The sequence below is a fragment of the Leptodactylus fuscus genome, chromosome 8 (genome assembly GCF_031893055.1).
Source record: "Leptodactylus fuscus isolate aLepFus1 chromosome 8, aLepFus1.hap2, whole genome shotgun sequence".
Lineage (NCBI taxonomy): Eukaryota > Metazoa > Chordata > Amphibia > Anura > Leptodactylidae > Leptodactylus > Leptodactylus fuscus.
This window is the reverse complement of record NC_134272.1, coordinates 15,232,642-15,260,069: the sequence shown is the minus strand read 5'-3', so window position 1 is coordinate 15,260,069 and position 27,428 is coordinate 15,232,642. Positions and strand designations below refer to the sequence as shown.

Genomic DNA, 27,428 nt, shown 5'->3' with positions numbered 1-27,428 from the left:
GCTGATTCGCTGCACAGATGTCAACCGATAAAGTTACAGGACCGATGCTCTGCAGACCTGTCAGGAAATGCTCTGCACAGGTACGTGCTGTGGACTCGCCGGACGATATATTTACAGCTTCGGCTGTCCTAAGTCCCTTCAGGTGAAGCGGAGACACGATTGTCATTGATCTGGAAAGGAGACGCAACATGAAGGAGACTCTCCGCAGACTGGTAACCTGAAATTTTTATGTTTTCTGTCCTTTGGGGCCCAGTTTCTGTACACGCGGAATTCACTGCGTCGGAATAGACCCTTCGTGAAGGACATTCATCGCCAAACATTTTATATAGTTGAAAAATGAATTTAAAAATCAATTTTTGGATTTTTTAAAATTTTTTATTCATTTACCTATTGCATATAATTTTTTATTGATCCGTGTATTTCCGTTGACTATTGACTAATATCCGAATGTATTCTTACAGTGTTGTATCTGTATGTACCTCCAACTGTCCTGTTTTTCATCCCCTGAGGGAGCATGGTTTTTGATAATATGCCCCAAAATTGGTGTTTCTATGACAAGGCCCAGTGAATGGGGATTGGATGTTTGGAGGTTTGTCTATCTTATCTACCATCTAGTGGGAACTATTAGGCCCCGTTCACATGGGGCAAGAGGGGCGGATTATGGTGCTGAATCCACATCATAATCCGCCCCCTCACAATGGAGGTCTATGTAGACGAGCTGCCCTTTCTTCAGCCGGACTCCGTGGCTAATTCAGCCCCGGCATCCGCCTAGTGGCAGCACCCTCCGGAGTGGGCCCGTTCATTTGGGCCTACTCCGGAGGGGGAAGCCGCAATTGTCAGAAGCCGCGACAGTCGGGGCTGACGCATTTTGGCCCTATTGTTGACGCAGCTCTCGGGACCAAAATCCGCCAATCCGCTCCCTGTGTGAATGGGGCCTTTAACATTCCCTGCCCAATCCAGGGACAATCCCACCATGATACCAGTGGATCCTCCGGTGGGCCCAGGTCCTAACACAGTAATGGTCCAGCAAAAGACACTCAATTTTGAAGGGCACTATGGTCTATTTCCAAAACATTGTTGGCCCCAGAGGAGTAACATGAAGGTCTTGGGCCCCAGTGTGTTATCTGTACCAGGCCCCCTAACTATAATGTGTCATTTATAGTATCGGTCTACATATATTAGGAAGATACCTTATTTTACCCCTAAGGGTCCTGGGCCCGGGTGCGACTGCACCCCCTCAGGTTAAGCTCTTGTGCGTGCCCCAGAATCATTTTATCAGGTGGGCTCAAAGAACCTTAATCCAATACTAAGAAAGTCGTCCACTACCCTCTCTGGACATATAGGGTGGGCCGAGAGCAAACCCTACCAGCTGAATGAAGTTGAAGGATTGTGACTCATACATCCAATACGGCTGCCATTGCAGATCCCACAAGAGTTGCCACCTATTCGTCTTGGCGTCCTATACGACAGTATCTCATATATATGATGACATAATTGTATTGACTTGCTATTCAGGGGAGTAGCCTGACAACCCCATGGTGGCTTTAATGTCACCCATATTGGTTTACCCCTCTTTCCCAAACACAGGTCTTACATTTGCTGGTGCTTGTAGTACTTGTCCTGTGGGTCTGGCTGTGTGTTTTGATGAAAGCAGAAACCCGAATCTGGTCTGAAATACAAGGAAAAAAAAATTCTCAGTGCTTTGAAGGCATTGAAAGAAGTTTCTGGAGTAAGTGCTTTTTGTGGTGGCCTCCGCCCAAACACAGCTGCTGGAGTGTACAGTGACCTCCGAGCTGGGTGCGTGATGTTGGATAATATTCGCAGGTAGAAAACGATGATGTCGGGTTTTATGATTATTACAATGCAGAGCAAAAATTTCCACAGGGTGCAGCCTTATATGACATTATGTAGCCTAACCTGCTGAATTTTATGTTTTTGGATGGCTCGTGGTCAGTACTTCAGCCATGTTGGCCGTAACAGGATCACAAAACGAGGACCTAGAGCTAAATTCTAAATAACCTTTCTATAACCCTTCATTACTTGACTCTCCCCCATGCTGGCCTAGCCCATATGGCCCCTCTATTTTTTGTAGGACTAACCCCTCCATTATCAGTCAGATAACTGTGATTCGGATAAAGTGGAGTCCCACAAATGTTCACTGCACATTGGGAAGGGGTTTGGAGGCCAACCATCTTTGTGGACCATAAGCCCTACATCTATATATTTCATATACATCGTATCTGTAAAATTGAAAATACTATCACTGTATTATAAAATAAAATTCCCAAAACATTTTAAAAGGGAACTTCACCCAAAGGTTTCCTCACTGTTGTTACTTGGTTTCTGTAATTTCAGTAATTTGGACACATAGTCACTTGTGACACTAATAGGTCTACCCTATAGGCAGCTGTCGTTTTATTGGGGTTTGATGGGGAGATCACTGAGTTGAGTTGTCCTTTAAGGCACCAATCCATCTCGAAATATGATCATTTATTATGACTCCTACTCTGAAATTCAGAAGGTTTCGCTTTCAGACGGAAGGGTAAAACAACAGCTCATATTGATCGTCATTTCGCTATGTATGCCCTGGGGGAAGACCATGACCACTATGACCAGAGAGGGAGAGACCAGCCACTAGCCACTGAAGGGTAATAAAACAACAGCTCATAGTCGTTGTCACTTCCATATGTAGGCCCCAGGGCAGTACTATAACCGCTACGACCAGAGAGGGAGAGACCAGCCACTATCGTAGGCCTCTCCATGGCGCCATCTCTACACCACACAGCCATCGGATGTTGCATCTTACCCTCCAAAACAGGACTTAAGATCTGTCAAGACTACTAATTACCTGAAAACCGCGCCCACTGCAAAAGCAACATGGTCTAGAATTTAATATTTAATAATATTTTTAGAAATATAAATACAGCATTGGGGGCATTATATCTTAGTCATGGCAGCCCAAGCAGGTAGGAGGAGGAGGAGTTTAAAAAGTCACAACCCGAACTCAGACTTAAAGGGAATCTTTACTACCTCCACCAACTCCAGCTCTTTGCATCCTTCAATAGGTGCCATTCCACTGGTTCCAATGCAGTTAGAATTTTTTCTCTAGCCCCCACCATTCCCGAGCAATCATTTCTGTTAGTCTCAGCATGGATATGCTCTTTACTATCAGGTGGGCGGTCCCAGACTACCTTCTCCTACCCAGGACCGCCCACCTGAGAGTCAAGAGCCTAGCTAACATCAAGCACTGAAACAAACAGCACTGATTGCTCAGGAATGGTGGCAGCTACAGAAAAAAATCCAACTACGTTGGAATCGGTGGAAAGGGGGTTATCAAATATTGCAAAGAGCTGGAGTTGGTGAAAAATCCACTTTAACAGAGTGTTAGACATAGAAAAGCATCATGCTGAGTTGTCTGGGGGTGGAAATACACTCGAACGAATTTGGAAAGGAAGAAGGTAGAGAGATTTGGATCCAAAAATAGGGTCTGTCTTGGAAAACAGAGTAGTTATGCAACAGTGTCCGTGTAATAGGTGTAGGCTGGTATGTATGACAAGCTGTTCTGCGTGTTCCCGCCGCCGTGCCGCAGATTATCCCATGCCTACTGTGTTCATCTTCACTACCACACTGCCCGTGCTGCGGCCCCCTCCTCCCCTCCTTCCCAGGTGCCCGTCTCTTCATATCGTTCCCTGATTGTGTAGCTCAGGATGAGCGCGGATCCTCCCCTGTAATACAATCAGCAGCTGCGGCGGAGACGCTATGATGTGTCTATTCATCCTTTTATGATGGATTCTAATCTAATTCCATAGCAACAACACCAATTCTGCCTGCCTGTCCCTCCGTCTAAAGGGAGCGGGGGCCGCTGCTGGTGCCAAACTCATTCCGATGCTGCCACGTTGTGGCTTTCGGCATTTCATTTCACAGATACGGGGGAAGGGGACATCTGGATTCTGATATGACTGATATAATATATAGGGAATATTAGGAAGAATTGAAATGGCGCCCCTATCCCGATCCCCCACCACCACCTAGCCAGCAATAACTTCCTATTACACCTCATCACTTTCTATACAATCTATATACCACATATATAGAGCTCACTTTTTTTTTTGTAGTTGATGTGAAGTACTGCAGTCCTGGCTCCTATAGGATCAATGGAATAAGATTACCCATGACTTCCCCTTTAAGAACATAAGGGGGTTCATCCAAAGATGTAGCTTGAAGTTTCTGGGCCCCAGTACAAAATCTGTAACTGTGGTCCATTATAATAATGGTGTTTTGTTATGTGGCAGAAACCTTTAGGCCCCCCAGGCACCAGGGCCCGGATCATTGGAGTCCATCTAAACTTGCAATCCCGCAGGCCCCATAGCAGCTCCATGTATTGACTCCATTGCTGATCAGTTTCCTATGAGCAATCCCTTTAAAAGTCGGCCATTATTTGGCATTTGTGACTGTGATGGCGTCAAAACCTCTGTGTAGTCCATCTGACATTGTCTCCTGGTACAAAGGGACCAGCTTAGTGATTTAATGGCAGGCCAAAGTGAGCTATGACATCACAAAGAGCATTTCAAGCAGCGTCCACTGTGTACCAGGAGCGAAACGCACAAGCTAAGACCATGACTATTCCTTTGTCTCGTGCCGTAGAGGGTTAATTCTTATTAAAGGGACCAGTATCCCTAATCCACCAGCGAACACCTAAGACCAGGACATTAAAGTCAAACGTCACCCTCGAGATCCATTTACTTCGTATTAATTCACAAAGGTCTAAAATTGTCGACCGGTTCAATTCTTATTATATCTTTACAGCAGTCGCTGCGGATCGCCTGCATAGACATAGAAGGAATAGAAAAACATGGCGTCTTTCTTCTAAAAACAGCGCCGCACCTTTCCTTGTGTTGTCATAGCTCTGATCTTTATCCCTCCAGTCACAAGCTGCAGCAAGGGAGATTTGGATTGAGTGGAGCCTGTGGATTCACAATATTATAGTGAGTGCAGCTCTGGAGTATAAAACATGTATGAGTATAATATGTAATGTATGTACACAGTGACTATACCAGCAGAATAGTGAGTGCAGCTCTGGAGTATAATACAGGATAAGTAATGTATGTACACAGTGACTATACCAGCAGAATAGTGAGTGCAGCTCTGGAGTATAATACAGGATAAGTAATGTATATACACAGTGACTGTACCAGCAGAATAGTGAGTGCAGCTCTGGAGGATATAACTCAGGATCAGTACAGGATAAGTAATGTAATGTACACAGTGACTGTACCAGCAGAATAGTGAGTGCAGCTCTGGAGGATATAACTCAGGATCAGTACAGGATAAGTAATGTAATGTACACAGTGACTGTACCAGCAGAATAGTGAGTGCAGCTCTGGAGTATAAAACATGTATGAGTATAGTATGTAATGTATGTACACAGTGACTGTACCAGCAGAATAGTGAGCGCAGCTCTGGAGGATGTAACTCAGGATCAGTACAGGATAAGTAATGTAATGTAGGTACACAGTGACTACACCAGCAGAATAGTGAGTGCAGCTCTGGAGTATAATACACGACGTAACTCAGGATCAGTACAGGATCAGTAATGTAATGTATGTACACAGTGACTGCACCAGCAGAATAGTGAGTGTAGCTCTAGAATATAATACAGGATGTAACTCAGGATCAGTAATGTAATGTATGTACACAGTGACTGTACCAGCAGAATAGTGAGCGCAGCTCTGGAGGATGTAACTCAGGATCAGTACAGGATAAGTAATGTAATGTAGGTACACAGTGACTACACCAGCAGAATAGTGAGTGCAGCTCTGGAGTATAATACAGGATGTAACTCAGGATCAGTACAGGATCAGTAATGTAATGTATGTACACAGTGACTGTACCAGCAGAATAGTGAGCGCAGCTCTGGAGTATAATACAGGATAAGTAATGTAATGTATGTACACAGTGACTGCACCAGCAGAATAGTGAGCGCAGCTCTGGAGTATAATACAGGATAAGTAATGTAATGTATGTACACAGTGACTGCACCAGCAGAATAGTGAGCGCAGCTCTGGAGTATAATACAGGATAAGTAATGTAATGTATGTACACAGTGACTGCACCAGCAGAATAGTGAGTGCAGCTCTGGAGTATAATACAGGATAAGTAATGTAATGTATGTACACAGTGACTGCACCAGCAGAATAGTGAGCGCAGCTCTGGAGTATAATACAGGATAAGTAATGTATGTACACAGTGACTGCACCAGCAGAATAGTGAGCGCAGCTCTGGAGTATAATACAGGATAAGTAATGTAATGTATGTACACAGTGACTGCACCAGCAGAATAGTGAGCGCAGCTCTGGAGTATAATACAGGATAACTAATGTAATGTATGTACACAGTGACTGTACCAGCAGAATAGTGAGTGTAGCTCTAGAATATAATACAGGATGTAACTCAGGATCAGTAATGTAATGTATGTACACAGTGACTGTACCAGCAGAATAGTGAGCGCAGCTCTGGAGGATGTAACTCAGGATCAGTACAGGATAAGTAATGTAATGTAGGTACACAGTGACTACACCAGCAGAATAGTGAGTGCAGTTCTGGAGTATAATACAGGATGTAACTCAGGATCAGTACAGGATCAGTAATGTAATGTATGTACACAGTGACTGTGCCAGCAGAATAGTGAGTGTAGCTCTAGAATATAATACAGGATGTAACTCAGGATCAGTAATGTAAGGTATGTACACAGTGACTGTACCAGCAGAATAGTGAGCGCAGCTCTGGAGTATAATACAGGATAAGTAATGTAATGTATGTACACAGTGACTGCACCAGCAGAATAGTGAGTGCAGCTCTGGAGTATAATACAGGATAAGTAATGTAATGTATGTACACAGTGACTGCACCAGCAGAATAGTGATCGCAGCTCTGGAGTATAATACAGGATAACTAATGTAATGTATGTACACAGTGACTGCACCAACAGAATAGTGAGCGCAGCTCTGGAGTATAATACAGGATAACTAATGTAATGTATGTACACAGTGACTGCACCAGCAGAATAGTGAGCGCAGCTCTGGAGTATAATACAGGATAAGTAATGTAATGTATGTACACAGTGACTGCACCAGCAGAATAGTGAGCACAGCTCTGGAGTATAATACAGGATAACTAATGTAATGTATGTACACAGTGACTGTACCAGCAGAATAGTGATCGCAGCTCTGGAGGATGTAACTCAGGATCAGTACAGGATAAGTAATGTAATGTAGGTACACAGTGACTACACCAGCAGAATAGTGAGTGCAGCTCTGGAGTATAATACAGAATAAGTAATGTAATGTATGTACACAGTGACTGCACCAGCAGAATAGTGAGTGCAGCTCTGGAGTATAATACAGGATAAGTAATGTAATGTATGTACACAGTGACTGCACCAGCAGAATAGTGAGTGCAGCTCTGGAGTATAATACAGAATAAGTAATGTAATGTATGTACACAGTGACTGCACCAGCAGAATAGTGAGTGCAGCTCTGGAGTATAATACAGGATGTAACTCAGGATCAGTACAGGATAAGTAATGTAATGTATGTACACAGTGACTGCACCAGCAGAATAGTGAGCGCAGCTCTGGAGTATAATACAGGATAAGTAATGTAATGTATGTACACAGTGACTGCACCAGCAGAATAGTGAGTGCAGCTCTGGAGTATAATACAGAATAAGTAATGTAATGTATGTACACAGTGACTGCACCAGCAGAATAGTGAGTGCAGCTCTGGAGTATAATACAGGATAAGTAATGTAATGTATGTACACAGTGACTGCACCAGCAGAATAGTGAGTGCAGCTCTGGAGTATAATACAGGATGTAACTCAGGATCAGTACAGGATAAGTAATGTAATGTATGTACACAGTGACTGCACCAGCAGAATAGTGAGCGCAGCTCTGGAGTATAATACAGGATAAGTAATGTAATGTATGTACACAGTGACTGCACCAGCAGAATAGTGAGTGCAGCTCTGGAGTATAATACAGAATAAGTAATGTAATGTATGTACACAGTGACTGCACCAGCAGAATAGTGAGTGCAGCTCTGGAGTATAATACAGGATAAGTAATGTAATGTATGTACACAGTGACTGCACCAGCAGAATAGTGAGTGCAGCTCTGGAGTATAATACAGAATAAGTAATGTAATGTATGTACACAGTGACTGCACCAGCAGAATAGTGAGTGCAGCTCTGGAGTATAATACAGGATAAGTAATGTAATGTATGTACACAGTGACTGCACCAGCAGAATAGTGAGTGCAGCTCTGGAGTATAATACAGGATGTAACTCAGGATCAGTACAGGATAAGTAATGTAATGTATGTACACAGTGACTGCACCAGCAGAATAGTGAGCGCAGCTCTGGAGTATAATACAGGATAAGTAATGTAATGTATGTACACAGTGACTGCACCAGCAGAATAGTGAGTGCAGCTCTGGAGTATAATACAGAATAAGTAATGTAATGTATGTACACAGTGACTGCACCAGCAGAATAGTGAGCGCAGCTCTGGAGTATAATACAGGATCAGTAATGTAATGTATGTACACAGTGACTGCACCAGCAGAATAGTGAGCGCAGCTCTGGAGTATAATACAGGATAACTAATGTAATGTATGTACACAGTGACTGTACCAGCAGAATAGTGAGCGCAGCTCTGGAGTATAATGCAGGATCAGTAATGTAATGTATGTACACAGTGACTGCACCAGCAGAATAGTGAGCGCAGCTCTGGAGTTTAATACTGGATATAACTCATAATCATTAGAGGATAAGTACAGAATAGTATACACAGCTGAAAATGTTGAACACATATTCATCAGGTAGAAGTGAAGTCTGCCATCAGCCATTTTGGACCAAGTGATCAAAATTAAGTTTCTCCTGGACTAGCAGCGCTCGGTTTACCTTCTGTCCTATATGGGGATGGAAGATAACAAGGCCCTACAATCACTTTTGCCAGCTCTGCAGATTGTCTTGATTATAATTCTATACTATTTTATTCCTGCAACGGTTATGCAGAGTTATGTGTTTCCATGGTAACAGACAACAAACAAACGCTGTGTAGTCTGATCCTGCAATCGTACTCTGTTCTTCTGTCTCCGACTTCCTATGAATCTACATACGTCAAGTAGAAATCGGAGACCTATGAACGAGAACTGACTGCTGGCTCAGACTACACAAGGTTTGTTGTCTGTTACCATAGAGGCACATTGGTCTCCATAAGAGCTGTATACACAAAGCAGTAGGAGACTGTTCGCAAAGTTGCTTCCTTTTCCAGTTTCGATGCATTGCGACGTCAGACCTACCCTTTAAGCTCCGACATCCCGCGGCGTGGTATTTTAGGCAGACTGTATGTTTAAATGTAATATGGAGATGATAAATCTGCCCTTCATCTTAATATAATGTATTGCTTTTGTAGAGTCGTATATAATGTGACCGTCCCCGCTCTCTGTTCCCAGTCATGTGTCTGCATGGGAGGGGGGGCGCTGTCTCCTTCCTACATATATCTGGCGCTGCGCGAAGGTTGCAAAACATAATATTTTAGCTGTTGCAGTAAAACGGTGAATTGCGTATTCCTGGCACGGGGGGATTTCTGCTCAGATTTATTTTTAAAGCTTGGCCGGGGTGAAAAATATCTCTAATTCTCAGTTTCATTGGCTGCAACGATCAGTGGCAAAATTACTCAGCCATGCGGTGGGAATGAACATCCAGACGGGGGAGGAGGATGGGTCTGTATTCAGATAATGGAAATCTGGCCAGGGAATTTGTACAATACGATGTCTGTGGATTAGGCGGAAGAATACAGAGCAAACAGCATGCAGGCAGTAAGAAGCCCGTAGCCTCTGCGGGAACTCTGAGGGGGCACAGATCCCTCCTTTGTCACTAAGATATTCATCTGCGTGCCGCTGTGTGGCGGGATCAAAATGGAGGTCGCGTTTCTTCAGGCTGTGTCACTATGTCCCCCCGGGGAACAGGCGAATGATTTGGGGGGGTTCTTTTGTGTCTCGCTGCCTCCGCTTGTCTCAGAAGGAGAACATTTCGCACAACGGCACAATCGTTTCCTTGAATTCCGGGGCCGCCGTTCCTCGCTGTGAGGTGAATGAGATAGGCGTCATTTTCCTGTCATGTGGCCGTCAGGCGTACACAAAGGCCTGTGCGTGCCCTGCGCCAAAAAAAGGATATGAATACGTGCAGGGTTATGAATGAGATTAGCGGCTGCAGTCCCGCTTTTGGAGGCTCACGTTGCGGTGGTAGTCTTGCCGCCCTCTTCCCGCAGTTCCTATTAAAGGCAGTGGGGCTCATTGGGATTTGGCGGTATGAAAACGTCGCTTGCTTGCCAGGCATCTTGCTTGACCTCTGCTTGCTGTCAGTGAATGAACAAAATCCTGCTTGCAAACGGAGGCCGAAAACCAGGAGAGACCTAAGGCCGGTTGCAGACGATCGGGCTGTAAATTAAAAGAATGGGCAACACACAAGGGATGAATGAATAGGAGCCGTGGAAGCAAGGGCTGCAAAATAGGACAGAAATAGGACCTGTTCTATATTTTGCAGCCGCACATGGGACCGTGAAATTTACAGTCATGTATAAAAGGCGCATGGAAAATCAGGGTTCTTTCTGGGGTGCAGAGCCCCAGCCCAACTACATGTACACAATTGTGTGCTGTTACCCTAATACATTTTAACTGCCCTGATACATTGTAACAAACTATATGTGTTTAGATGGCAGAGGATTGTCGGTACTGATACACTGTAGTAAATTTGCAGCAATAGGTCAGTTCAGGTTTTCAGTCTCTGGATGTCAATGTGAATGTTTTTGTTTGGATGGATCTTGGTGGAGGGAGAACGTTACACCCGTCTCAGATTTAGAAAGTATAGAAGGGGGTCACATGACACTCCAGATGGCAGGTCAGGTGCTGCCAACTTGATACCCTGAGAAAAGGCGGTCACGTGACAACCTTCGCAGTAAATGGGTGACGGACTCCGTCTCTGCTCAGAATCCAGGAGGAACCTGATATAAATAGTCAGGCCTGAGCCGGGAGGCAGAGGATGAATAATTTATCTCATATGGGCTGTATGCTCGCTGGGCAACCTGGGCTATTTATATCGCGTTCTGTGACCTGAACGCGGATGAAGCCTATTTGGATCTTTTACGGATAATTTCTGAATATTTTCCACTATCCCGGGAGGACCATGGTAACGTCACATGCTATAATCTATCATGGTGGCCTCTAAAAATATCCTCCAAGCCAAGGGGGGAGGGGGGGGGCTACTGTCTTAAAGGGATTCTCCTGTTCTATAAGAAACAACCCAGTGGGAGGTAGAATTGCAGGAATGTCTGAAATATCCCTTTAAAAAAAGAAATTGGAATCCAGTGCAGCATGTGATATATCACTCACTACCAGATGTCTCACCAGTTGGGGGCAGGCTAGGAGTCTTCTGGGACCATGGACAAAAAAAGGTCATGGGCCCTGTCTCTCGTGAGGAAGGGGGGGGGGTGTCCCTTATTAGCCTCCAAGACTCCTTCTATGGTACTTGGCCTTTTCTACAGGTCACATAGAATGACCTGGAGACAAATGCCCATCAGTCCCAGGACCTGACCTTGGGTCCTCTCTTACCAGAGGTCCTATATTAGCTTCAAAGGCGCTTATACTATCTCAGTATCATTATGTCAAACCTTAAATCCTCAAAAAACAGCCTGAAGGAGACAAATGTTCGCTAACCCCAAGGTCTTTATTTGTTACCGCTCCCTCTCGGGGCCTAAAAATAATCTGCCAAGTCTTCCTCTCTGGTATATGCACCCTTTCTGCAGGTCAAATCTTACTTCACCCTACTCGCCCTTAGAATGACCTGAAGGAGACAAAAATGCCCATCTGTCCTGTGACCTGAACTTGAGCTGTCTTAGTCCAGAGGCCTTATATCATCTCGATGGGCAGAACCCTATCTGCAGGTCAAACTTTACCATAAATACCCTAAACCACATTAAAATGTCTTTAAGGAGAGAAATCCCCATCAGTCTCAAGATCTGACCTTGTGTTCTCCCATCAGAGGCTCTATATCGGCTTCAAAGCCACAGACACATTATCTATATCTGTGGGTCAGACCTTTAAGAGTGTCCTAAGTCCTCATATAACTTCCTGAAGAAGACAAATGTCCAACAGTCCTGGGATCGGAACTTGGGGCCTGTTAAGTCTTCTTCTTCTATGGTACATACTGTTAAGTCTTCAGGGGTCTGCAGAGTCTTCTTCTATGGTACATACTGTTAAGTCTTCAGGGGCCTGCAGAGTCTTCTTCTATGGTACATACGGTTAAGTCTTCAGGGGCCTGCAGAGTCTTCTTCTATGGTACATACGGTTAAGTCTTGGGGGGCCTGCAGAGTCTTCTTCTATGGTACATACGGTTAAGTCTTCAGGGGCCTGCAGAGTCTTCTTCTATGGTACATACTGTTAAGTCTTCAGGGGTCTGCAGAGTCTTCTTCTATGGTACATACTGTTAAGTCTTCAGGGGTCTGCAGAGTCTTCTTCTATGGTACATACGGTTAAGTCTTCAGGGGCCTGCAGAGTCTTCTTCTATGGTACATACGGTTAAGTCTTGGGGGGCCTGCAGAGTCTTCTTCTATGGTACATACGGTTAAGTCTTCAGGGGCCTGCAGAGTCTTCTTCTATGGTACATACTGTTAAGTCTTCAGGGGCCTGCAGAGTCTTCTTCTATGGTACATTTGCCTTTTAGGCAGGTTAAATCTTAAGGAAAAATACCAGCCTGATGAAGGGACCTTTTTCGTAGTCCCGAAAGCTCGCAATGTCATCGTTGTTAGTTAGCCATTAAAAAAGGTATCAACTACTGAAGACTCCTCAAAAAATTGGTTAAATCTTACAATGAGCATGCTAATCCCCCGTAAAACAGCCTGAAGGAGGCAAATGCCCATCCGTCCTGGGACCTGAGCTTTAGTCATCTCTCTCTAGAGGCCTGATATAAAGGCTGAGATGTAAAACTTGCTCTATAGTGATCCTTCCTATAGATGGGTACATTATTTTCTGCAGAATGACCTGCAGGGGACAAATGCCCACCAGTCCCTGGACCTGATTGTTGCACCACAGTCACATATGCAGGAGTGTTCTGATTATTTAGGGTCTCGGTGCCCAGATTCTACGCTGGTGTTATATACCAGGGAACAGGGGGGTAAAGATGCCAGTCAAAGACCACCGCGTCTTCCAGTTTTGTACGTCTCCTGCTCATGCGCTGAGTCAGCTCTTCCTCTACGTCTTCCTATACGCCATTAAGTTACAGATAATTACGGCAATTCATTTTTCATCAGTAAGTATCTCCGGAGTGCCAGCCGAGCGGCCCAGCGTTATCTCACGGGGTGGATCCTGACCATAAAATTTCACGCCACAAAGCATTTCCACATCCTCACTGCCAGGCTGCTTCTTGCTCTGATCTCCCGATGCCCCCCGTGATGCCCGCTCCATGCTAAATATATAAAGCGCACAGCACGCTGCGAGGAATATGACGGCGTAATGGATTTATTAATAAAACGCCGTAAGGAGACTGCATAACCCCTGGTGGCAAGTCTGCACAGTGTCAAGAGCATGGAGGGAAAGCAAGGGTATTGAGTAGATGCAGCATGTGGCTCTAAAAATACCCCTGCAGATTATTACGAGGTCTGCTGCATCGAATGGTCTACATGTAGAACAACCTCTTTAGCCAATCGTATCATATGTAAATGCATAACAGCAGGAGAAGAACCAATCAGATCAGAGAACTGTTTTACAGCAGCAGGAGTCAAGTTTGCTGATCTTGTGGGAGGCAGTGACCTGATGTATGTCATGTTATTGAGGACAGGGCTGTATGTGACATGGGCCTTGGTGTGGTTAAAAAAAATGGGATATCTATCCCAGTTTGAGAGGTGTGGATGGAGCAGCGAGCCCAAATTTGTGGTGATCTTGCGGGGGACAGTGACCTGACATATGTTATTATGCAAGTGAGGACAGGAATGTATATCACATGGTCCTTGTCTGGAATGGATATCAAGTCGGATATCATAGATTGAGAAAGCGGACGGAGCAGGGAACCCAGCTGCGCATAGTATTTCAGAAGAGGCGTGTACTGATCTTGTAGGAGACAGTGACCTGACATACGTAATAATATTAATGAGGACAGGGATGTATGTGGCATAGGCCTTGTCATGATAAGACAAATGGGATATTACAATTTGAGAGGCGTGAATGGAGCTGCGAGCCCAGCAGTGCATAGTATTTCAGTAGAGGAGTGTACTGATCTTGTAGGAGACAGTGACCTGATGTACATGATAATGCTAGCGAGGACAGGATTGTATGTGACATGGCCTTGTCGTGAGGAGACAAATGCAATGTCTCAATTTGAAAGGAGTGAATAGAGCTGCGAGCCCAGCAGTGCAGAGGTTTTCAGGAGAGGAATGTGCCGATTTTGCAGGAGGCAGTGACCTGACATACTTTTATCTTTATCATGATGAGATGAATGGGATGTCACAGATCAAGAGGAGAGGATGGAGCACAGAGTATTTCAGAGGAGTGATCTGAGAGTTATTTAGATTCTGTGCCCTGTCTGTTCCACTGAATATAATAATAACAAAAGGAATATACCTACCTTATGAGAGGCTACAGGCTAAGGTGTACACAGTGGAAGGAGCCGGGTCCTAAGCAGAACAGAGTATTATGGGAGAGGAGTGTGTTGACTTTGTTGGTGGAAGTGACCTGTTCTCTAATATGCAGTTATGATATGAGAATGGCCCGAAATTTTTAGGCCACGTGGCCGTGGGGCAGGATACTCCCTCAGAAACCTGCGGATATCATTGAAAGTTATCTGTGCAAAGAAAGTATGCAAAGGCGGAAGGGAAACAGACTTGGCAGATGTACAGCAGATCGGGGAGGACAGAAAACACAGACAGGAATGAGGCGGAGGAGGGAGTGCATATAAATAGGCTGCTCAGGGCTGCCGGATTAAAGGACGGGTGCACGACTTTGCAAATTTCTAACCTGACTTGCACTTTCCTGTTGAGCCAGAACTTTCATACATTAACCCCTAATGCCCTAGTATGTATGTCTGTGAAGATGGAAGCCATTGTATGTGTATGATCTATACGTCTAGTGAGAATGGAAGGTATACACCGTGCATCCTGTATGTCGAATCCCCCTCTCATGGACCTTGGCCAAGCTCCCAGCATTCCTCCAGACTGGTATTGAGCTCCCGGATTTTCGGAGACATATGAGGGATCTTCTGTATCCTGCAGGCCTTTCCCGCACTCCTCTGCAGTTTAAGATTATGTTCCTTTTATCTGAATCTTAAAGGGACCATCTGTTTCCAAAGGATGTTAAAGAAAGACCCCAGGGAAAGGCAATTGTGAGACAGTCTGGGAGTGAAAACCTCCTGACAAGAGATTGGTAACGTCTTGGACCAAAATGCAGAAGAAATAAGCATGGCTAGGAGCCCAAACACATGACGCCTTGTGTCTGGTGATCCTGGCCACCTTTCCTCGGAGGAGCGGGCTGACAGGCCCAGATTGTAGAGCTGTGCTGATAATCTGCTGCTGTACCCGCCATATGTATCTGTACTGACAAACAGTGCACCAGTCTGATGACCTACTGGGGGTATATGCAGACCAAAATGGCCGCCCTGTGAGGTAATAAATGTCTATTTTGACTCCATGACTCCATTTTAGATCTTGACTGCAGTCAGGGAAAGGAATAACAGTGACCACCTTATTCCTGCCGTATCACAGACCGGCTTGGGCTCTCTTCACATTACAGCGCCATATTTTTCATTGCTGATTTGTGTGGAATTCCGTATTTTCACAGACCTGTTCATATTACGATCATGAAACCGGACACGTGTTCTAGCCATTACATAATAGAGCATATCCAACAAACTCAGTCCTGTGTTCTCATCTACGTTGTCGTCTTTCTGAGGTCCATATAGTATCCATCCTTTTGCCAGAAAAAATAGCGCCACAGAATAGCCTTAAGAAACCTTTAGATGCCTTCTTCATGTCGCCGTTCGGTATAAATCCCGGTTTTCGTCGGTATGGGCGTCCCCAATGCTGTGAGAGAACTCTCCAGCAACGCTTCCATCTTCTTACGGAACGGCCTCTTCACGCGTCTTCTTCTGGCGCTGGCGGTTAAACTTCTAGGCCTTGGGCAGAGCTGACTGCGCATGCCCACAGGCCACAAGAAAATGGCCACTTACTTACTGTGATGTTCTATATTTGTCCTTTTTGACAAACATATGGACCCAAGAGAAATCAATGGTTCCATTTTTAAAAAATGCAAAAATGGATTTACCGTAACACCCATTAAAAACAGATCACTAGGTTGGGTCGAAAGAAAAAAAAAAGACCAATGAAATCCTAACGGGAACGGAACAGATGCCAAATGGCTGTTAAAACCGGACGTGTGTGTGTGTGTATTTTTAGTGTATCAGCTATTTCCATGGCGGTTTTTTGGGGAGGGGGGATTATGTTCCTGTCCTATTTTTATGTATATACACAGATCCTGTAATAGATTGGGTCAAACAAAAAAAAGACCAATGAAATCCCAACGAAAACGGGAACAGAACAGATGGCGAACGACTGTTAAAACAGGACATTTGTGTGTATTTTTAACGTACGAGCGATTTCCATGGCGTTTTTGGTTTTTTGTTGTTGATGTTCCTGTCCTATTTTTACGTAGGATATGGGGGGCACTCGTTTAATGTGGACGAGTGCCCCCATACCCTGGTCTATAGTCTCTCACTCTGCTAAATCAGTATCCCTACGCTATGCTGAGGATGGCCCAATAGGCCGAAACAGCGCTGTCCATAGCTGGGAATCTGTTCCTTTTGGGACAGAAATACTGATTTAGCATTTAAATCCACATTATGATTAAAAGACTTTATAACTGAGTCGTTCATGATGGTAAGGATGCCGCCCTCTATAGGGTGGTGTACAGAGTGCACTCTGTTATCCTAATTCCATCCAGGAGAATAGATTTGCATATTTTTACGTATTTACACAGATCCTGTAGATTCCAATCTATGAGGGATCTCGGAAATGGGGGGCCCCTCGGACATGAAAAACGTCCATTTTTCACAGCCATTTCTACCATCGATGATGTAAGTCTGAGGTTTAACGGACGAATCCAGCTCTGCTACATCCAGCATGGAATGGATATTGCTATGTTTTGCGGTTTATAGGACACCTCTGGTCATTTTCCGTGCTCCCGGAGGTCGGCAGGAGGTGCGGAGCGCTAATTCTCTATGTCTCATCTCCTTTCCCTGTATCAGCAGGTATCCCGAGGCGGCGTTGCTTGTCTGTGCTTCCTCTCACTCTCCGCTCTGATTGTTCTGCCACAAGCAGGTGTGGGAGTTACAGACCCCAGGGCAGAGGATGCTACACGGGTAAAAGTGTGTCAGCTCTACTCAGCCACAGCTCGTCTGCTCAGACGTTCACCGTTTCACCACCAGATCAGCCCGCAGCAGAAGGCAATTACTGGGGCCTCAGACTGCGCTCCCTCCGTCCCCCTCCTCCACCCAAAATGCACAGATGTTTACTCGCACACAATGCCTACAACAGAAAGACTCTCATCAGGACCCACGACGGCGAGGAGCCCTCCATATACCGCCGCACGCCACGCCACTATTATACTAGGCCTCATTTATCAAAATCGTCTAATAACGAGAGCGTCTTTGTGGCCCCGAGCAACCAATCACAGCTCGCCTTTCATTTTTCCGGAGCGGTTCAAGAAATGAAAGCTCCTTATCAAGGGGTCGCTATCGGCAACAAAGACATTTTTACTATTAAGGAAACGGAGAGAAAAATAGCGCAATAAGATCAGGGAATAGGGACAGTGCGTAAGTCGGTTTCCATGGCAAGACGTTTTTACTATTGAGGGAAAACGGGTGGAATACGATCACGGGCATCAATTGGTTTGTATGAGCAACAAGGTCCGTCTTGGATGTTGATGGAAAAATGGCAATATAAGATGGCAGAATAGGGTCGGTGCATCAATCAGCTTCTATGGATCCGCGCATTTTTTAGTTACTCCGAGCAACATATCTGTCGTATTATTATTATTACAGGCAGTTGAATTATAAAGGTCTGTACAAAATCTTCCATCTTACATCAAGCACCCTGACGTACTTAAAGGGCCATCACAATCCGGCAAAGGACACAAAAGGTCTTACAGACATCCCCTTTGTGCCTTAAGAACACGTGACTGCCCCCCAAAGGGTTAAATTTCCAACCACGGGGAGCGTGACTGAACGGGCGGCCATTGTTTGTTTACATGCGTTCCCTGTATGTATCCCATCCTTATAGAGCAGACGTGACCAATCAATCCTGCAGGGAGCACATGTAAACAAATGACGGCTGCCCGCAGGCTCCACCGCCGAGATCAGAGTGCGGGGGCCGACTTTTAACGCCATATTAAAGTGTCGTGCTCCGCTTCTTTACGCCTAGAACCCCTATATTGTATAGGACTAACCTGTCCTTCTCTGGTTAACCTATGAAATTCACAGGCCTTTTTCATCCTGCCTATACACGGTGTACCGCAAAATATTAACCCCTACCCTGTATTGCATTGCAATAGTCCTCCCCCCCTTTCCTTTTTTGCCCTCGCATCACACAATAGCTAATTTTCAGCTCCATCCCGCCGGTGAAATCTCACACAGAGATTGTGAAAGGATTGCCGTCGGATCCTTCCTGTGAGTGCTTCTTGCCTTTTATTTTTTTTATTTTTTTTTTTCTGTGGCGTAGATAGATTTTTATAGAGCCTGGATATTAATTGATCGCTTCTGACTCCGGCGTCTCCACCTCCCTCCCCCCTCTCACAGTAAAAAAAAAAAAAAAAATCCCAGACCTTTTAGGGAAGATACATAGGGAGGAAATAAAAGGCGCCCTGTAGAGTGGAGTAGATTTTTCGTGCCATTATTTATTTATTTTTTTTAGAGCTGTCGAGGAACCTTATTTTGCAGCGCGCAGTCCCCCCCACCACCACCCCATAGCGGAGAAGGGGTTAAGCACTAATAAGCCGCTGCCTGGAATTCATCCTGCACCTTGTGATATTGGCAGCGTTGCAGCAGCACGAATGGCTTGCACTCCTCTACATTTCATTTGTATGCAGCGTCTGGCTCCACCAAAGCACCTTCTGTGCAGCTTCAAACATAGATCATGTAAAATGTTGCTGATCTTCCCCTGCACAAATCACTGGGAGGGAACCAGCTGACTGCATGGGGGAGGGAGGACGGTCTGTCCTGCTGGTGCAGGCTCTATAGGAAAGTACTGGGTAACCTTAGCTAATGAGGGGCACAGGTGCCGGCGTGGTGGGCACGTTCACAGACTCACTGAGGAACGTGGGCAGACTTTGTGCTTGATAGGTCTCTCGTCTGGTGAAGGCAGCCTGTATTTTCCCATCTGTCAGGATATGCTGGGATTTGTAGTCGGAGAACTTAGGTTGCCTGGTTGTAATGCAACTCCTATTATCAACCCAATAGGAGACATTGCAACCAGGTGGTACACTGGTCGTGAGTATGACTATATTTCAGCCAAAAGTTTTTGGAGATAAAGTCTAAGAGCTTATTCACGTAGTTACATAGTAGATGAGGTTGGATGAAGACCTCAGTCCATCAAGTCCAACCTATAACCCTACAACCCCCTACGGTGTTGACCCTGTGAGGCTCATGCCAATTGCTACACATTGCACACAGCCCCATTGAGATCAGCAGATCTATTCACGCAACCGAGTGTCTGATTCGTCAAATAATAGAATGTCATTCCTCGGCCCATTTTCACGGATCCCTCAATAGATCGTGAAAACTGATACCCTCGGATATCCATCAGTCATGAAAATCGTGCTATTTCACAGCCCTAAAGCAGTATTGTAGAGTCGGGGTCTGAGTGTTGGTGTAGTCGTAGTCAGAGCTGACGTCAACTTCAAAATAAATTGATTATCGATTGATATTATATTATTAGATGCATGGATTTACTTTCATCGGAATTCGATCACTAGTTTTTTGTCGGAATTAGAAGAACTTTGCTGCTCCGTTTGTGAAGGAGTGAGAGTCGGATTTGGCCTACAGACTCCACAGCCACTGTCTAAAGTGAATCTGGAAGTTGGTACCTATAGTCTGTTTATTTGATAGGAAGCGGCTGAGACGTGAGGTCTGAGGTGCCTCATTTTACAGTTATAGGGTGTGAATGGATAAGCTGTCTGGATGAATGCACATCAGGCCCCGTGACAGGAAATTGCAGATTTGGGTTGAACTTAAGGGATTCCTATCATTTGGACGGAGCAGTGACTATAAGTCGGTAAGCCGGCAGTGACAGGGTAGCAGGATTAGCGTGGTAGCAGGTGAAAGCCTCGTATCTGAATCTCTCCTGTTCTATTTTTTTCTACAGATAACAAGAGCAAGTCATGCAGTCTTTTCGGGAAAGGTGTGGTTTCCACGGCAACCAACAGAACTACCAACCATCTTCACAGGATTCCTCACGCCTGGAGAATTACAGGCATCAAAGTCACCCGGGGCTCAACTGTGTGCGTCAGAGACAGATGACCAAAGGGTACTATGCCCAGACGTCCTATCAAGGTTACGAGAACAATACTGGGGAGAAATACCCCCGTGGTGACAAGCACATGAATGTCCAACAGCTTCAAGGCAGGGTTTCTTTTGCTAGTTTCCCTGAGGGCAATGTATACCCGGGACAGTATACCGGAGAAGATGGCATGCAAAACTGGGGACAAACTCAGGCATTGGGAGGGGCAAAGTATGAAGAAAACGTAATAAAGAAGACCCCTGGAGAAAGTAGAGCGTACCAAGATCCAACTGGACAGATACCCTTCCGTTCTCACTCTCTACACCACCCTCAACAACCAAATCTTCCTTACACTAAGCTTCCACGGCAGAAGGTCCAGAATGACGTCCCATCTTCCCCCTTGCCATTTACCCAGTCATCTCACTTCAACCAGAATTTCCCCACTTCCACGTACTCCTCCGTCCCAGGGAGCAGCCCTGTATCTCATACCTTTAAAAGTTGCACAGCCCCTTCCAACCCTCCTCATGACCGTGCTATGGCTACCACTGGACAAAGGGTGCAATCCATGCATGGCTACCAGTCATCCAGAATAGCTTCCTTTGAGCAAACACAGCGCCACCATACACAGGAAACTTTGCACTACCAAAACATGGCCAAATACCATGGACAACATTACAGCCAACAAGGCCAAGCATATTGTCAACCCGAGACTCCCAGCAGAACTCCAGAACAGTATTATCAAACATTCAGTCCAAGTGCCAGCCATTCTCCAGCCCGGTCCGTGGGCAGATCCCCATCTTATAGTTCCACCCCCTCTCCACTAATGCCAAACATTGAGAACTTTCAATACAACCAGCAACAGCATAACGCCAACACATTCCCTATGGGTATTTCTGATCACAGCCACTATATGCCTCTCCTAAATCCTTCACCTACGGGCACCTCCAGTCCAGAGTCTCAAACAAAAAGTTTGCAGAATGACAAAATCCCAGAGACCTTGCTGTCTGACCTCAGTTTGCAAAGCCTTACAGCCCTCACATCGCAGGTGGAGAATATCTCGACAACCGTTCAACAACTTCTTATGACCAAGTCTGGAATTCCACAAAAGAAGGCGATTAAGACTTCTCCGAGGACTCCTGAGCAAATGAAAGGACAACATTGTAGTTCAGAGAGCAGTGCATACTCATCTGAGCCAATGGGGACACCTCTTTCGGAGACCCTTGGTACCCCTCAGTCCGTCCATGCTGAGGTTCAAGATACTGACTATCTTAGTGGTTCTGATGACCAGTTAGAGAGGAATTACTTATATTGTGGGCCTGGACGAAGCCCAGCCAGGGCCAACAGTACCAAAATGAAGCCAGAGTCCTTGTCCACATGTTCTGTGACATCACCTGACAACATGTCTACAAAGTCTGATGATTCGTTTCAGAGCATACATGCCAACCTTCCCTTGGAGACCTTTGCAAAACTGGTGAGCAGTGAGAGAGAATGCCCGCACTTACTGGTTAATGCTCTATCCCAAGAGGAGTTGTCTACAGAAATTATTGCTCTTCAAGATGCTATTGATAATGAGAAAGCAGAAAAGGCTTGGGTCGATTCTCCAGAAATGGATAATAATTCACCCAAATCCCCATTTCCTGACCACACCTGTGTGGAATCAGTGGTCAAAAACACGTGGTCAGATCAGGAGAATGCACAACTCTTTACGGGAACTTTGAAGAAAGTTGCCCCAGAAAAAACCCCTCTGAGAAACCATGATGACTTCAAAGAGGACTACTACGAGAAGAAGGAATTTCAGTTATCTAATGAAACAGTTGCAGAAGAAAACAAGAAAGATTCTGTTGGCCTGGGCCCGGAAAAGAATGTGGAGCCCGTGACATCTAGCGCCAGCTATTCCAGTTACTCAAATACAGTGGCAAACACAAATTGTGCAAAAAATTCTGATCCCTTTGACTGGCCAGATAAAAACATGGCCGAGTCTTGCCTTCGATGGAAAGAAATTGAGCTAAGCCTTCATTCAGATCTCCAAAAAGGTTTGTTTCAGAGCAAAGAAAGTAAAGTTGATAGTCAAATTGATGTGCCCGATGTTGAGACACCTCTGGAAAACGACTCGGGAGAAGAGTTCAATAAAGAGGGTGCGGAAGAAATTGCTTACCCCGTAGATAGCAAAGAAGACAATGTAAAGTGGTTGGAAGACACCAGAGACTGTTACACTGAAGATGACTTCCAAGATATACCCGATCTACCGTCCCAAAAGGAGTCAAATCTAGAACCAGAAGACTATTCCTCGCTGTGTGACTTCTCAGAAAGAAAATCTTTTATTTATGATGAATCCATAACAAAACCTACCAGGGGTTCTGAAGCATTATCCTCCATTAACACACCAGAGTCCATAGAAAATCCAAGCACAGAAGAGAAGGAGAATTTGGTAGCACCTTCGCATTTGTCTTGCAATTCTATCATGTTGCTCGGTCCCGCTGTTGAAACAGAGTCGAAAGTGAAAAGCTGGTTTGAATCCACAATACCGCACATCGACGACACAAAAGAAAAAGTTGAAGGAGACCTTGAAGACAATGCGCTAGAACCAGGAAGCCTTGAAGAGACAGAAGAAAAAAAACCTGAATTAATGAATAATCAGCCAACTACAAAACCCGAAGAAGTCATTGAGAAGAAATCTCTGCGTGGTCGAAGGAGTCATTGCAAAATTGCCGAAACTGTTCAGCCTAATGTTCTTGACCAAATTCCAAAGGAATCGGATAGTAAAGGTGAAAGTGAAGAACATAAGGACCAGACAGAAAGTGTGAAAGAAATAGCAGTGATCAGTAAGGCTCCAGTGACCGAAGTGACACAGGCAAGGATGTGCACCCGATCCTCTACTGCCAAAATAGAACTTCAAGGATGTGGGACAGGTTTAAAGACTCCTCTTCAAGAAAAGAAAGGGGCATTCGGTGAGAAGGAGAGAGCCCCATATAAGACGGGAAGGAGAGGTGGGAAGAATGCCCTGAAAATGGTACCGGCGTCTAATGATGAAAACGTGTTCCTTCTACAAAATGACTCAGCCACAATCCTCGGCAGCACTCAGAAGACGAAAGAAAATGGCTTCAGCATTCTGAAGGATGAACGATCCATGATTCTAAGGTCACGAAGCAAGAAACAGGAGCTCTTCCCGGCAAAGCGAAGAAGAGGAAAGAAGGGAATGAACTTTGTCCTTAAGAAGCGTTCATCTTTAAAGAAAATAATCGCCAACAATTGCTCTGCCGCAGATACATTTCAGATAATGCCAAAAGTCAGGAAAAGGATGAAACTCGCAAACGCAGCAGTGGGAATAAATGTCAAAAATCCCGAGCGACCCTTGCATTCTCTGAAGAGGAAGTCAAGTTTAATTTCTCCTGTTCCGGCCAAAAAAAGAAACCTGATCATACGTGGCAAAAAGGCTAAAGAGCAAAAGTCGGAGACCCCTCCCAACTTATTCAAAAAAATTAAGCCAATCAAAAAAGAGAAGAAGGTCAAGATAGCAATAGCGTCGAAGAAGAATTGCAAGGTCATCTTAAGTGCCCCTGCGGTGAGAGTAACCCAAGAGGTTTGTCTGAAGGTGCCCTCACGTGCGTCATATCATGGGCCAATGAAGACGAAGGTTTTGCCCCCGAGAAAAGGTAGAGGCTTGAAACTGGAAGCCATTGTTCAAAAAATTACATCACCAAATCAAAAGAAGCAAGGAGCGGCCATGATGGGAACAATGAATTCTTTGGCTTCTAACAGCAGTTGTTTGAGTAGTGTTGCCCAAGGAAGGGAAATGAAAGATGGCGCTTTACTAACCACAGATGTTAACGCAAAGACGATGGCCCAGGATTTGTCCCGTACTGATTCTTCGAAGTTGGACCGTGAACCACATCATGGAAACTGTCAAGGTCCCAGCAATAAGTCCCTTAGAGGAAAACACCTCTACAAGAAGAAAGCAGCTCCAAATTCACTCCATGGAGAGACCGGCTTACAAAATGTAACCAAGAAGGAGGGCAACTGTCCTGGTCCCAAAAAGCCTATTTCTGTCCCCAAAAAGAAGTTCAGGCGAGGGAGATCCAAAAGTTCCCCAGGCACTTCTAAAGCAACAGCAAAGAAGCTTCTTGGTTCTTCTCCATCTGTGCTCCTTACATCTAAAGATAAAGCTCTATCGGACAGCGTTCTTTTGACCAGTAAGTTCCGCTCAAGTGAATGCAAACAGGTTGGGCCCAAAGAGAGTTCCAGTTTGCCCGACACATCTGGGGAACCCTTGTCCCAAACCAGACCTAGGAAAAAAGCAAAGTATCCAACCTTCAATGGCTACACCAAGAAGCAACGCAAGTATACTCCTCGAAGCAGGTCCACCAGCCAAGCCCCTGCAACCAAGCGACAGTCAAAGAGGCAAAACCTTCCTGTGGTTGTACCCAAAGAGCCGGAAATTAAATTAAAGTATGTGTCCTCCAAACCAGTTCGGGCTGAAAGCAGAGTCCGGCTCTTCTCCCCATATATTCAGATGGAGAAAAAAAATGCCTTCGTTACCACTTGCACGGTCGTCAATTCTGCTGGCGATGAGATGCGACTATTGAAGGAGAGAAGCGCCGTCCACTCTTCGTCTCCCTCGGTCACATTTTCCAATCAAGGCTCTCTGCCGTTTTCTTCTAGGATGCAGTTGGGGCCTCTCGTTTGCAAGTCGGTGAGCTCTGGTTGTCTTCTCTGTTGCTTGTGCCGTTGCCCTGCCAACTATAAAGACTTGGGTGATCTCTGCGGCCCCTATTACCCCATGGACTGTTTACCTAACAAGAAAACAAGGCCGAAAGAGAAAGTCAAACCAGAGGACACCTCAACAGAGAAGTCCTCCAAGACAGTAGATTCTGTCTGCACAGCAGGGAGCGGGAGGACGTCTTGCACGGACAGTGGAACCACTGACGTAGTCAAACACAACAATCTCCGCTCTAGTTCCCGTGCAATGCTCAGGAAGCTGCCCAGCTGTTACTGCTGTAATAAAAAGACAGAGGGGACGGACACTGAGAAGCCCAGGAGACACCATTGCAGCAAAAGCTCCGAGTCTCATTCACCGGAGGCCGAGACACAGGAGCACTGGGTCCATGAAGCTTGTGCTGTGTGGACCAGCGGAGTTTACCTAGTGGCCGGAAAACTTTATGGTGTCCATGAAGCTATACAGATGGCGGCCTCTGGAGTGAGTAACACTGAAATACGCAGTCAAATGTTTAGGAGTTTTTGTCGTTGAAATTTTTGGAACTTAAAGGGGCTGTCCATGACTACACATTGATGGCCTATACATAGAAGAGGTCAGATTTGTGGGGGTCTGATACTTGGAATCCCCACTGATCACTTGAACAGCTCGGCCTAGTTGCTACACAGTGTACAGAGCCTATCAGTAAATGGGAGCTTAAATGGGTTTCCTGCTCCAACAGCATAGGAAATCAGTGCTTGATCTATGGGGGTCCAACACCTGAACAGTATACTGATCCTCTGATCCAGCTGCCATTGGGTACCTGCTATTATTGAAGTAACAAGTTCAGAGCTACAGCCCCATCCATCCTGTAGTGGTGGTGCCAGGGTACTACAGCTCTATTACTTGAATAGAAGCAGAGCTAAACCCAGAGATCGCTGGATCAGATGATCAGTGCAGGACCCGGGTGTCGATCTCACGCGATCAGATTCTGATGGATAAGTCATTAGCCTGCATTCACACAAGCGGTGGTATGATGTCGGTCACACGGCTGCATTAAGTTCACTATATGTCAATGGGCGCTATTCACACGGCCGACTGTTTTTGACAGCCCATTTTAACGGACTAACAAAAAATAGGTCATGTCCTGTTTTTACGGATCCCTCAGTGCACACAAATGGATGAGAGATCCGTGAAAACAGACGCCCCCTGGGTACGAGAGGACCATGAACAAAGTACAGGCTTCACAGATGTTTTATATCACCGTCATGTGAATCAAGGCTTAGCATAAAAAATGCCAACAAATGTAGTCTATCTTACAGCTGAGAGTTTGTTACAATTGGATCCAGTCTAGACATTGTACTGTGAGGCCCGGGTCACATCTGCGCTTGTTATTCTGCTTGTGGACCCCCAGAATGGAAACCTATATGCAATAAAAAGCGGTTAGCTAAGAAACCACACGGACCGCATAGACTATAATGGGGTCCGTGTGGTTTCTGTGCGGTGTCCGCACGATTCATGTGAAGACAAAAGTCCTGCAAGCAGCACTTTTCTCTCCGCATGCTTTGTGCGGAAACCACACGGACCCCATTATAGTCTATAGTCTATTCCCGAACGGAATATCGAAAGCAGATCGGAACCGGGCCTGAGCTAAATAACCAAGGCAGGAGTTTTGCTCACCTCAAATTGATTTTTCATCCCACGACCTACAAACAGGATAGGTCATCAGTATCTGATCTGTGAGGTCTGACATTTGGAGCCCACACAGATCAGCTGTTTGGATTTCGGCAGCTGCAGTGCACGGGGAGCACATACAGAGGCTGCTCTTGTTTAAGCAATAAGAGAGTCAAAGCAGCTGCGTCCACCGGTTTTGGGGAATTGCAGTACCGCTCCTATTACTTGAAAAGGAACATTGCTGCACACGCTCCCCGTACACTTCACCAGCTTCTAGCCCCTGGGGCTACTGGATCTGCTGATCTGAGCGGAGCCCTGGTGTCAGACCCCACAGATCATATACTGATGACCGTGATACAGTAAAAAAGCTTAATTTACATAAAACTCCTATAAAAATATGCAAAAAAAATACCCATCTAGCCACATCTGACATGACAGGTTGCAGCAGTAAAGTAAAATTGCACTTC

At 45.4% G+C, this 27,428-nt stretch overlaps 1 protein-coding gene across 2 annotated transcripts in view; it reads left to right on the top strand.

Moving 5' to 3' along the window:
- The window catches only part of RAI1 (retinoic acid induced 1), a 98,339-nt gene that overhangs the window by 62,459 nt on the left and 8,452 nt on the right, over positions 1 to 27,428 (top strand). For both annotated transcript variants that reach the window (XM_075285223.1, XM_075285222.1), the window contains one exon: positions 20,463 to 25,791. In XM_075285223.1, coding sequence (XP_075141324.1) covers positions 20,479 to 25,791 — 5,313 coding nt within the window. In that variant the 5' untranslated portion in view covers positions 20,463 to 20,478. The remainder of the gene's footprint in view (positions 1 to 20,462; positions 25,792 to 27,428) is intronic.